This window comes from Pleurodeles waltl, chromosome 4_1, assembly GCF_031143425.1.
Source record: "Pleurodeles waltl isolate 20211129_DDA chromosome 4_1, aPleWal1.hap1.20221129, whole genome shotgun sequence".
Lineage (NCBI taxonomy): Eukaryota > Metazoa > Chordata > Amphibia > Caudata > Salamandridae > Pleurodeles > Pleurodeles waltl.
Genome location: NC_090442.1, coordinates 987,079,884 through 987,092,793, shown reverse-complemented (window position 1 = coordinate 987,092,793; position 12,910 = coordinate 987,079,884). Strand labels below are relative to the sequence as shown.

The 12,910-nt window shown below is 41.9% G+C and overlaps 1 protein-coding gene across 3 annotated transcripts in view; it reads right to left on the bottom strand.

Moving 5' to 3' along the window:
* LRRK2 (leucine rich repeat kinase 2) overlaps positions 1–12,910 on the bottom strand; it is a 1,446,345-nt gene that overhangs the window by 1,185,603 nt on the left and 247,832 nt on the right. For all 3 annotated transcript variants that reach the window (XM_069229760.1, XM_069229761.1, XM_069229762.1), the window contains 2 exons: positions 10,658–10,764; positions 7,691–7,820 (listed from right to left, as the gene is read on the bottom strand). In XM_069229760.1, coding sequence (XP_069085861.1) covers positions 7,691–7,820; positions 10,658–10,764 — 237 coding nt within the window. The remainder of the gene's footprint in view (positions 1–7,690; positions 7,821–10,657; positions 10,765–12,910) is intronic.

Here is a 12,910-nt window from a genome sequence, read left to right as displayed (position 1 = left end):
TTCCCTATCGTTGCAACAGACTCTCCCAAATGGGCAGCCTGAGCGGAGGACCGATGGCCATGTCTAATAGGTTGGGCTATCAAACCTTCTGTGCCCAATCCAGAGCCACAAGCATGACTTGGGCCAAGTCTGTGTTGATCTTCTTAAGAACTCGGAGCATGAATGAGATTGGTGTAAAGGCATATAAAAGCTTTGAATTCCACTTGAAATTAAATGTGTCAAATTTGTCAGAACACAAGAACCACTTTAGGAACATGCAGATGTGCTGACATTGTACGTTCTTGGTGGAGGTAAATAGATCTAGCTGAGGTTATCCCCCAATTCAGAAGAGACCTTATGCCACCTTCGGATGTAGTTGCCATTCATGAGGCATTGACCGCTGAGTTCATCCACCCTGACTTTCTGTGAGCATTCCAGGTGCTGCACGACCAGGAACATGTCCTAGCTCTCCAGCTAAGTCCAGAGGCTTAGAGGCTCTTGGCACAGGGTCTACGACCACGCTCTGCCCAGTTTGTTTTCATACTACAGGGCAGTGGTGCTGTCTGTGAACATCTGAACTAGCCTTCCTGTGATAAATGGAAGAAAGGCTTTCAATGCCAAATATATTTGCCCTTAACCCCAGAAGTCTGATATGGAGCTGTGGCTCCACTGGATACCAGAGAACCCTCATCTTCACCTCTCCCAAGTGTGATACATGGGTCACTACTGCCAGCTCTGGGTAGGGAAATAAATGAGTCTGCTGCTGGGCCAATCATGGTTCATCAGCCACCAGTGCAGATCTTGTGCAGTCCCCTTCAATATTTAGACCAGACTGGATTGATTTCCCCAATGCTGAACCCACTGTGATTTCAGGTCTCACTGCAGAGCACGCATGTGCCATCAGGCAAGGCCATAATTCCCAGCAGCCTCAAAGTCAGCCTCACTGGATCTAGGATAGAGGCTGAAATATCTGAATCATTGCCTAAATATCCTTGACTCGATGCTCTGGATGATAGTCACGGAATCTCACTAGTCAGAATCATTGCCTAAATATCCTGGACTCGCTGATCTGGAGGATAGTAACGGAATATCACTATATACAGAATGGCCCAGATAAGAGGGGTGCCTTTGAGAGGGTCATGTACATCTTCTGCACATTTATAGTAAACACCGGTGAATGCAAGAGGAGAACACCGAACCCACATCTCACCTGACCTCAGAGACCTCCACTAATAAGGGAAAGCTGCAGGAGAGTGGTCTTTGTTTCCAAAACACACTTTGGTTTTCTGGCTTTAGTTTCATTGAAGGAGCGAGCTGGCCCCAGAACCAGTTTACAGTGGTTGAGAGGGAGGGGACTACTCATTACATTAAACATACCCCTTGGTGTACCACAAACTACCTCCATTGGTGAGGGTGTGTCCAGGAATCACCCCCACCCATTGGCTATTGTATGTAACAAAAGTAGCACCTCAGCCCCAGCTTCTCATTACACTTTGCGAAAGTGTGGCAGAACAGTTGAGGACTGGACTTCTTGTACCCAGGACACAGAGGTGGACTCTAAGAGTCAGTTGGCTGACCTCTTGTGCAAATGTATTTTTCCTGGGGTGACCAGTGGGTCAGTTACCACTGGAGTGGGCCTTTCTGGTGGTCTCTGGAGGAGTGTGTCCTGCCACACAAGTCCTTAGAAGTGGGTGAAGAGGAACTGCCCCAGAAGATAGGCTTAGAATATGTTGAACTTGCAGTCGTCAGCAGCTTCAGTGGAACCTAGTCGCTAAGCTGTCATATTTTAATATGACTTAATCCATTACAGTTTCAGGCTTTTGAGCTCCATAAAAAGACTAAGGGGCAGATTTATATGTTGGCAACGAAACACTCTTTTCAACAACATAATGGTATTCCCGCCCGTTTCATTGCGAATGCACCTTTGGTGTAACAATGGTATAGTCTAATCCATTTCTGCCACGTTTACACCCCTTTGACAGCCTGAGGGTTTAAGAGCTGCCAGAGGCTGACCTGTATGTCTGCCCACTAAATTTAGATGGGCAGACATACCGGTAAGTTTTCACTGCCATAATCGCCTGTAAAAGCCTGGAGGTAAGAGGTAGTGAAATCTGCAAAATGGATTCCTCTGGGCATTGTTTTTTTTATTTTCAAAAACAAAACACCTCTTTGGGGTTTCATCTTTGAACATAAAAAAATAAATTGTAAATTTGTGGTAAGGTTTTGTCAAGGGCTAATAGACCTGCTGGGTTGGTCTGGCGCTGTCAAAAAGGAAAACCACTATCGCTGCCACAAAGAGGAAAAATAGTGCTGATGAGATTACCTTATGCTGTGGCCCTGCTCTCCTTGAACCTTTCCAAGTCCATTTTCTCACCCAAAAGATGAGAGCCGTCAAACGGCATGTCCTTTAGGATGGGATGTCCCCAGCCACCATTAGAAGACTTCTTGAGGGTGTGTCATAGACACCAGTCACTACATGGTTTAAACCCTTTCATCTTAGGGGCCAACATTTTCTCTTGCATACTGGTTAATTCTGGAGAAAATAGTGGTCTGAAAAACCAAGAAGAAGCTCTGGATCCACATCTGATGGCCTAGAAAGAAAGCAACTGAAATGAGCGTGCCAGGATAGCACTTATAGTTCTGCTCGTCATTTCTGGAGCTGTAAAATGTCTGCGACGAGCCACACGAAGCCACCAACCGGCACGCTGGAGTACTGCTCTAGGTTTCTGGATCCAGTCTGATGCCTTGGGAAAATTCAAAAAGTGAGGAATCTGTTGCACTAAAAATGCACAAACAATATTAAATCAAGCACTCATCATCATCATATTGAAAGAGGTAAGGAAAGTCTGCAGTTTATCAACTTTCTATTCCTTCTTTATATAAAAGGCATAAAAACCTACAGAAACTGCATTTCAAAATCTGAGGAATGGAAACTACCATTCTTATTATTTGTGGGAAATGCTGTATAACTTGCCAAAGTGCCTAATGGCTACAGATTCTACCACTGCACTTTCAAACATTTTTTGCAGTATACTTTGTAACCCCCAACTACAACTGTAGGTATGCATTAAATGATATCTATGTCAATGTGTTTAAGGAGCAGTCTGAAATCACTAAGTGACACAATTACCTTGTTATTAAATTTGCTTATTGCTTTATATAGGCTGGACACATCTCAAAGGCAATCTCAAGTGTGCTGAAATCTAACTTTGCCATTAATGCTTTTCATCATAGACATATCCAGTCAATGCCCCAATTAAGGTATAGCATGCAAAATCTGTCACAAAGGCTTTCAGAAACTGTAAATGAAACTCTAAAAGCATTTTGATGAGCCTGTTAGATTTACCCTACCTTCAAGAGCAATATTATGTCATACTTGAAATTCACAGTCACACTGTAATGATCCTAAAAAGAAAACTGAACTATTGGGGTATGGAGTTGGATGGTATCCATCATGGTCACTTTTCTTTGAGCTCCTCTGGCTGACTCCTTTCTTGGGTGGACAGGTTTTTCCATTGGTGGCAATGAAACTTATCACCTGTGTTGCTTTCTTTGAATTTATTTTTGTATTGATTTTAAACAGCCGTTCAACTCAAACAAACACATCCCAGTAGTATATTGTACACAGAGCTCAGTGACATTATTATAGTAAAACATTCAAAAGAAGCCTCACAGTAGGCCTGTTGGTAGCTCAATTCACAGCACTAGCGCTCATCCAGTCACTTGCATTGCTTTTATCAATGGGAGGTAGTGAACATGGTGGCCGCTAGGCAGGGAAGCTTTATGAGCTAAGTAGCACGAATGAGAGTTGTGCACTCACTTGATCTGATCAACATTTAGAAGGAGGGGACAGAGATCTAAAGTGCCTGTGCTCGAAGTGTCTAAACCAGGACCTCCTCACTGGATCACAGTTCTGGATGCTGAGCTGCAGGGACACTTGCTGAAATGAGTAGAAATCCTTTGAGCATCAGTTCTTAACATTCTGACTTTTGAGGATGCCACTGAATCGCTACTGGAAGCCAAGGATTCCGGCCCAAGCAATCTAAGCTATTTGAGCCACAAAAAAATGCACAAAAACACAGAAACAAATACATCACACAAATACACAGTCTATGGAATAATTGAATACAATTTAAATTTTAACAGAGAAGATAGAGCTTTTCAAAATGTTTCTTTTTCTAAAAGATGAAGCAATGTGCTAGACTCTAGCACATGCCTTTCTCTTTTTTGAATAATAACGCATACTCTCCTTTTATTGGTGTATACCAGTGCTTCTAATGAAGCTATCAATGGTTCTTATTGGGTTCTCTTTTCTGTACTTGCCCCACTCTCCCAAAGCAAGCTAAGGATGGCATCATTCCAACCTCCAGTTTCAATGTTACATTTTGCTTCCTATGTGTATGAATTTTATTAATATACAAGTATTATTTTATTTTCAAAACAGTTGCAAACCACTAGGAGCTTGTATACTCCATGTTAAGGCCTCTGACCTAGTGAAAGCAGAGGGCACCACAGCTAGCAGTCTTGGAGCTCCACTGAATGTGAGCTGCCTGGCAAGCCTTTTGGGATGCAACATTGGGAATACAATCCAAGAAGGAAAGCAGTACTTTCTCTCCTTGTAAACATGAACTGCTGAGTTGGAGGTTAGCAACATGGCAGAGGATGAACTTTTAAAGGGCCAAAAGTTATGATGGTGTCTCTACAGAACATCAGAGCACAACTTAATAGCAGAGAAGGGATGCAGTTAGATGTTGAAGCAAGGATAAACAAACTGGCAGATGGGTTATTAGTTTGGAAAGTTTGGACATAGAAACAAACACAACATTGGGTTCTGTGGAATCTCAAGTGGATTTGTGATTGATAGAGATGTGAAAAATTGTAGATTTTAGGAAAAGAGAAGCCAGAATTATGTTCTAACTCTAGAGCAGGGATGGAATAATGGATGTCAACAAGCCAGTCATGAATCGCTGGGTGCTGAGATTACCACCAACCCTGGCCAAACAGATATTGCTAAGGTGCTGATACACTTTTTGCTGCCTACCTAGTGCTAACTGATTGCCCTGGAAAGACAGAGGTAAAAAAAGCATCCAGGATCCCTCCAAGGAAGGCCTCCTCTAGTCCCATAGATATTGAGAGAACATGTCCTCTGGGTTCACACAAAATAAAAAAATCCATCATAATGATGATAAATTATCCTTACCTGAAAGTCCCTATTTGGAAACATCCTGACTCTTTGACGCCTGATTCAAAGTGAAGAGAATTCTAATTTCCCCGGTTTTATCCAAGAGACTTATGCTAAGAGACAGTGGCTCCAGGAGCTACATGAGATCTTTTTTGACTCAGAGAATGTCCTGCCTTGGTAGAAAGTCTCATTAGACTACAAGTACAGGTAGGAGGCAAACAGTATGTCTCTGTTGTCCCAGAGGTTGGATACAAGAAGTTGTTTGGGGCTTGTCTTCGCTTACCTTTGAACTTAGAAGAAATTCTGCGAAAACAATTAGGAAAAGTTAAAGTTCAGCAGTGCAAAGCTGCAAATGGTGTCCGAGAAGGGGTGTCATCGCAAGGAAGCTGCAGGATGAAGTGTGGTGGAGATTTCTACGTTCGGGTTTAGTCATTTTTATGGAAGTCAATAATCTTCAGTTGGATGAAGTTTGAGGCTGTAGCCGGCGAAAATTCCAGGAGGGAGGATACTTCTTCTCCAAAGGACTGCTGAACAGGATTTGCTGCTGCGGAGAAGAAAGTAGCAGGAGCAGCCATTACTTGGCATGGGCAGTGAATTGGCCTCAATGGACAGCCCCGTCTCGCTTTTCACTGCCCGGATTACGGGCACTGAAAAGCGTGATGGGTGCAGTCACACCCGATGCACCACAACATTTTCTCCGGCTTGTAATCAAGTCAATGTTGTGGTGAGTTTCCGGCTGGGCCAGCGTGAAACTCTTAATGGGGTCAGCAGACGGAAACCCGGAGTGGCAGTTTTCTGACCCAAAGAGCTTGGCGGGCGGCCCGCCGCGCACCAAACTCTTAATAAGGGCCTCAGTCATGTGAACTAGGACAGGCTGTAGGCACCAAGTGGCAGGAGAATGCCAACTTTCTAAAAGTGGTATTTTTAAAATTGTAATTTAAAATACAACTTTACCATTAAAGAGGATTTTTAACTACAATTTCCTAGATACCAAACATGAAACGCTTATCTGTCCCCAATCAAAAGTTAGCACTTACTAAATGTAATAAGGCAATCCAATGTTATCCTATTAGACAGGTAGCCCTCCCAGTAGTGAAACACTGATTTAGGAGTTTTTAACTACATGGACCTGTAAAATGTAAAACTACTTGTCTGATCTTCTAATTACAATGCACCCTGCCCTAAGGACTACCCAGGGCCTCCTTAGGGCTGACTATATGCAACAAAAGGGGATTTTAAGGATTGGCAAGGGCGTTACATTGCCAAGTCGAATTAGCAGTTTAAAACTGCATTCAGGCTACAATGGCACGCCTGGGATGTGTTTTAAAGAGCTATTTAAGTGAGTGGCACAATGAGTGCCGCAGGACCAAAAGTAGCATTTAGTTTACAGGCCCTGGGTACATATTATAAGACTGTACACGGGACATATAAGTAAAGTAAATATGCCAATTAGGTGTAAGCCAATGTTACCATGTTTAGGAGAGTGAGACAAGTAATTTAGCACTGGTCAGCAGTGGTAAAGTGCACAGAGTCCAAAGGGCAACAAAAACAAATTTCAGCAAAAAATGGAGGGAAAAAGGAAAAATGTTTGGATGAAGATTACCCCAAGGCTGACAGGTCTAACAACAGCTGATGTGAATTCCCCCTAAATGTCTTCCCAGCCCCATCACCATAATTGCTTTTGCTTCAAAAGTAGGGTTATGTTATGGGTTTGATTTCCATACAATGTATGCTTGTAATAAAATATTATTTGCTGTTTGAGCTTGTGGGTGGTTATACTAGACTGTGGTGCTAGGGGGCATCTTGGGGCTATACATTTATGAGGTGTCCATTGATGTTTGGCTGCACTGGAGTAAATGAGTAGGGTGCACTTGTGTTTATTGTTATCAAAGATGCTTAAAAGAGGACTTATGATTTTTGGAGTGCAGACAAGATAGCTCTGTTTTCTTGAATTACAAATCTACAAGCAGGCCTGGAATTCCCATTCCACTCTGCATCTCCATGCAAAGCTGGAACTGGGAGGAAAAAAATTCAAGTAACAAACACCTCTAATACAAACAACAAAATATCACAGGGGCAGAGTTCTGCTAGGAGACACCCTAATACATGCTAAGAGATAATAAGTTTGAAGATGACCTACAACAGTGACCTTTAAGCCTATCCACAACATTATAACAATGATAGTTTATTTTAATCCTTAGGAATAGGTGGATAGACTATGGATACAAATGTATTTAACATGTCTTTACCAGCCTATGTGTTAATTATACAGAGGATTCCTACTGCATCCATGGAGGAATATTCAAAGCCTCAAAATTTATGGAATAGCCAGGAGAAAGATTCCTGTGAGAGCATATTCCGCAATCTCTTGCTAGTCATCAAAGTGTGAAGCTGTCCCATGCTGACAAACACCTTAACATACATTTCCAATACTAATTAAATGAAACCCAAACAAGAGAACAATTAGAAGTACCGTTGTTTTTCAATACCCTTTAGATTTTTTTATTCCACTATAAATGATGACAATACCTGTCCGCTAGAAGATGGCTTAGCAGCCTGCATGCACTTTCTGCGACATCTGGGGAGCTTGAATGTATCTTCATGATTTCCAGTACATTCATGTGTATCCCTCTTATCAGCAGCACTTGTACGAGATGAGCTAAAACATTACATTTCTAATTATTACATTAACCAATTAAATACTGCTTGATTCAGAAACTTTTACAAACATTACATCACAGTTTAATCAAATGTTACAAGAGTTATCTAACATTTAATATATATTCTGTTCAGTCTGAGATGCAAGTTACCAGAAACCTGTAACAGCTACTATTAGTCACTAAAGTTTACGCTTCATTTTTAAATGTAAATAAAGAGGCTCATTGTTGAAAACAAAGACTTCTGTAGGCCATGGAAAAAGCATGCCGCCCTAATTTATTCTCTAACACGGCCTATATTTTTGCTCCAGTGATATTGTTAGTTTCCACATGCACTCACAGTGTTCCACATTTTTACTGTGCTACTCATTAACAGAGATTGATACCAGGGTTCAACAAAACTGAAGCTTCAAACTAAGGTATTATGGCTACTGCCCCCTCCTACCAGGTTACAGGTTTTCTTGCAGTGGTTTGAGTGTGATACTAGTCCAATAGCACAAGACTTTCTACCTTTATCCTTATGTGGAGACTTTTTACTGGTACTCTCTCAAATTGGGCCAACCAGTCCTTCATAACTGAGATCTCTCACTCAAGTATCCTCTTGTGGTACATGGGTAGGTAATGTAGACCTTTTCTGTGGCACATTTCACAGTATTGTAGATGAACAGTGGTGTGCAAGTAGTTCTCCTGCTTGTTACTTTTGTTCAGTGTGGATTGGCTACTATACTTCCCTGTTTCAAAGGGCATCCTGAATTAAAACCAGCTCCACTTGTTGGGTGGATGGAAGTTGTCATCCACTTTCCTTTTGAGTAGGCCTTCCTTTCTCTGGTAACTCATTCTTGATTCTCTCACTGTGTTCTTTACAGTCATCTAGCAAGGATGACTTTCTGTTGGTTCTTTCTGAGGACAATCCACATTCACATTTTGACAGGTTCAAATTGATTTGACCTTGGCATCTCTGCTCTTGAAGGATGCAAAAACATGTGGATAATGAGGAAGAAGAAAATGTTCTTCTCCAGGAGTGACTTCAGTGTCAGACCCTTGATAAAGATAATTGGTTGGATCAGGCTTACTGCTTGAGCCCTCAAAGTGACATAAACACTGGACCTTTGAGATCAATCAATTGTAAGAACAACTTTCCATCTGTGGGAGTCAGTACACTAGCTCATACCAAATGCATTACCACAAACCAAACCTATGTTGGGTACTTAAATTGTAAAATGAAAAAAATGCAGGGATCCAAAGTTTTTCATAGGAGCTTGCTGCTAGCCTTGCATGCTGCCTATTGTTGATACCCCTTCATGCTTCTTTACATTACCTGTTTTCACACTCTTGCATAGTTCTTTCCCATCTGATTTATATACTGTTCTCCTATCTTACTCTTCCTCCTTTCTCTATTTTCAGCCTTTTGCTCTTGCTCTAGGTCAAAGTTTGATAATGAAATATTAGTCTGGTTCCCAAAAAGGAACACCCACATCCTGCAATCACTGTCCTAACTAAGCACTGGCTTGGTGCAATTTCTCTCAGGCTGGCAACATTTCTGAAAGCTAGGACTATAGGATTTACTGCTGTACCTGTGTTGATAGGAGGAGCGTATATGTGCCACAAAACATGGCTATAGATTGTCTCAGCATGGAAAGCAGCTGACCTTTTTTTCAGGAATATGCAAAAGGCATAAATGGCTTGATATTCTGTGTGAACGATAGCTAAAAGAATATTGACCACCCACCAGTCTCAAGATCCTTAGTGTTTAGAAGCAAATACAAGCACTGAATGAGTAACTGAGCTGCAGGAACACATTCCTAGATCTTCTCTGATGAACAGGCATCTGACCCTAATCCACATGTTTCCTTAAGGTGCTTGTAGTGAGAACTGGTGAAACTGTGGGTTCTAGTGGGTGCCTTCACCATCAGATAATATCAACTATGACTAGTGATCAGGGGCCTAAACTTCGATGTACACCTGAGGGACTTTAAAGATGGAACGCATATACAAATGCCTCTGCTCCTTTCATAAAATTAAATAAGTAATGACCTTTACTGGTTTGGGAACCACAAACTGTGTCCTCCCCAGACAACACTAATGAGGCCTTTGTCAATGAGACTCTGAAATAACCATCAATGTCACAAATGACTACATTCATTGGTACCATTCTGTGGATGTGTTATTGGGTTCAGGGACTATATATCCACTGATTTTTTTTCAGGGCCACTGAAAGACTGGGCATGACATACAATAGCAAGATAGTGTTTTATTTTGTAACCTCTCTCAGAATGAAGCATCAAAAGGATTGTTGTAATCATTGTATTAGAAGCCTTAAAAGGACTCATAATAACCAGAGTTAATTAGGCTACAGCCACAAAGTATAACCTAGGTGAGAATACATTTGCTGGCACATTCTCATTTTCTTTACCCAGCATATGTTTAAATGCTCTTTTTATGCATCATATATAAAAATCTCAATATTCTGAGAACACAAGCACCGACTAGACATTGTGTGCTTTTTACAGTGTCATCTAATATCAAAATATTATTTATTCTTAAAACTTCGGAACACCACCCCCTAGACCACCACTCCACCCACAAGACCACATTTCATAGATCACAGAGGGGGTGACCTTTCAAGACTACCATGGTTCGATCCTTATGACCTTATTACCTAATTGTATTACCACATCAGGCAAATTTACAAGAGAAACACATATATAACTGGAAGTACTATAGTGCCCGCATGCCACACCTTTGTGCTACATTAAATTTAATAAATAACAAAACTAGATTATTTCAACATGTACATAAAATTTTGAGCACTTAAGTAGAAGTCAGAAAATCACCTTACCATTATGCTCTAATAACGTTGCCATGGCATTAGCAGCTGCTTGAAACACTTCTTTTGATGTGTGGTGGGTAAGCATAGTAAGCATTATTTCCTTATGCACTTGATACCTATTAAACATGCAAATTAAAAGATAAGCTTTTAAGATCACTTATTCAAGCTACAGATGTTTAAAACTGGATTTAGCTTCAGTAGTCTCTTTGAATAATCATGAAAAAAATATAACTTCAATCAGATTTCTTCAGTGAATGAAGCCTAGCCTGCAAAGTAAAATACATAACAAATACATGCATTGTGTATTGTTTCTATCTTGAAATGTAACTATGAGAGAAAAGGAGTGAACCCAGGGTCATAGGAAGGAATAGGTGGGTTGCAACTGCAGGGTTATATGAAGAATTGTATCCCTCCTCGAGCCACCACACAAAAAGATATCAAGGTATGTTATGAAGTGGAGGCTGACCCCACCTTCACTAACTGCTGCTTCTAGAGATTTGAATTCTGAAAAAGAAGTCTGAAGGAAAAGGGATTCCAAGGGGGGGAGGGGGGGAGTCCAGGACCAATACTCATTAAAGTGGGCAGCAACACTTGTTCACTGGACCACAGTACAATGAAGACATTTAGACAAAGCACACATTAACAACTCATCCAACCCTAAATAACACAAAGCCCTAGCACTGTATAGCAATAGAGAAAACTCAATCGAGAGTGACTATTAGGTCTATGTCCAACCATTAGTAAAAGGAGATTCTAGAAGTTGAGGTAGTCCTTGTATTACATCTGCTCTTCTCAGTTTATGATACCATGTCAACAGTCAACAGGGTGTGCTAGTTGTAGCGATATATTACAAGCAACCATTAAATCTGATGTTCGGAGCGTCTATCATAATTACTTCAACTGTTTTATTCTGGTGATAGTCTTCTCTGGATTCAGACTTTTATTCAGTACACTGAACTTTTAGACGTTGTTTTTCATTTTTATCTTGCCTGTAAAGTGATGGCAGCATAGTGTATGAACTTCCTGTCTATCACCAAAATTTACATATTTACTTTACCTAATGTTTACACAGATTTCAAGTTAGAGCTAGCATTCCCCATTTAAAAAATGGTATGTAATGTTTGCGTTTTATTTCATTACGACTCTTCCATTTACATAGGAATCAACCAAAAGTATTAGCTTTCCACGGGTGAGCTCTTTACACAGCTGGTTGCGGATTCAAATCGGAGGAGGATCGCATCAGTGGAGGTGGACTTCAGTACCTCAGTCAGGATACTGGCTGCAGTAGCAGTGGCTCCGGCAGCCAGGGTGTAGGGGCTCAGACAGAGAGCTACAGCTGGGCCTGGCAGGTCCGGGTGGTGCAGAATCAAGTGATAGCTCTGCCTCATTGGGAGCACTTGCAATCTTGGGGTCTGAACATGTCTGACGCTTTAGGTGTCAAGCCTGTGGTCCAGCGTTGTGAGGAAATGAAGGTGAATGCAGAGGTCAATGCAGCTTTCACCTGCTCTGCTCCCTCACTTGCCACTGCTCTGCTTCTGCTCTTCTTGCCTTCGTACAGCTCAGCCCTCATCAGGACCCTAGCTCTGCCTTTTCCCTCTCGCCTACTTGGTTGATCTCCATAGATCTGCTCCAAACACAGCTGATGTCCCGCCACCTACTGCATACACCTGTATTTTTCTACTAACAGCGGCAGGGCCAGGGGCTGGAAGGAAGTTGGCTGTAAAATAAAGGAGAGGCCCCTCTCATCGGGGAGCTTTTCTGGATCCTCCTGACAGTTGTGAGGCTGCTCCTTCAGCTGGCCTATCGGCTTGGGCCACACCTAGAAGCAGAAGTTGAGAAGGTGAGTCTGGCAAACGTTAAGGTAGCAACTGGGAGTGGCTGCTTCCGAGGGTTGAGTCCAGGCCCTGCTAAGGCTACCAAACTATGTCAGGGTTGCAGGCACCGGTGCCTGCTATATCTTCCACTCACTCCCTTAAGTTTCACTGTTTTCTGCCTGCCAGCTCTGCCGCCGCATCATTTGTCATAATTTAAATGGGTAGCAATCAGTAGTTAGCCACCGCCAATTGAAGGTGCCAACTTCTGCCAACTGCATTGCTGTTTTCCAAGCTTATTCAATGCTTTAGTTCTCTTAAAACACCCCTGATATCCATCATCTTTTCTCCATAACCTGAATGGCTTTGGGGAGGGGGGCAGGGAGGAAGCCAGGAAGGGGGACCTACAGCTAGAATTCTGCGACTTTTTAAAATGTGAACTTGCAACTCA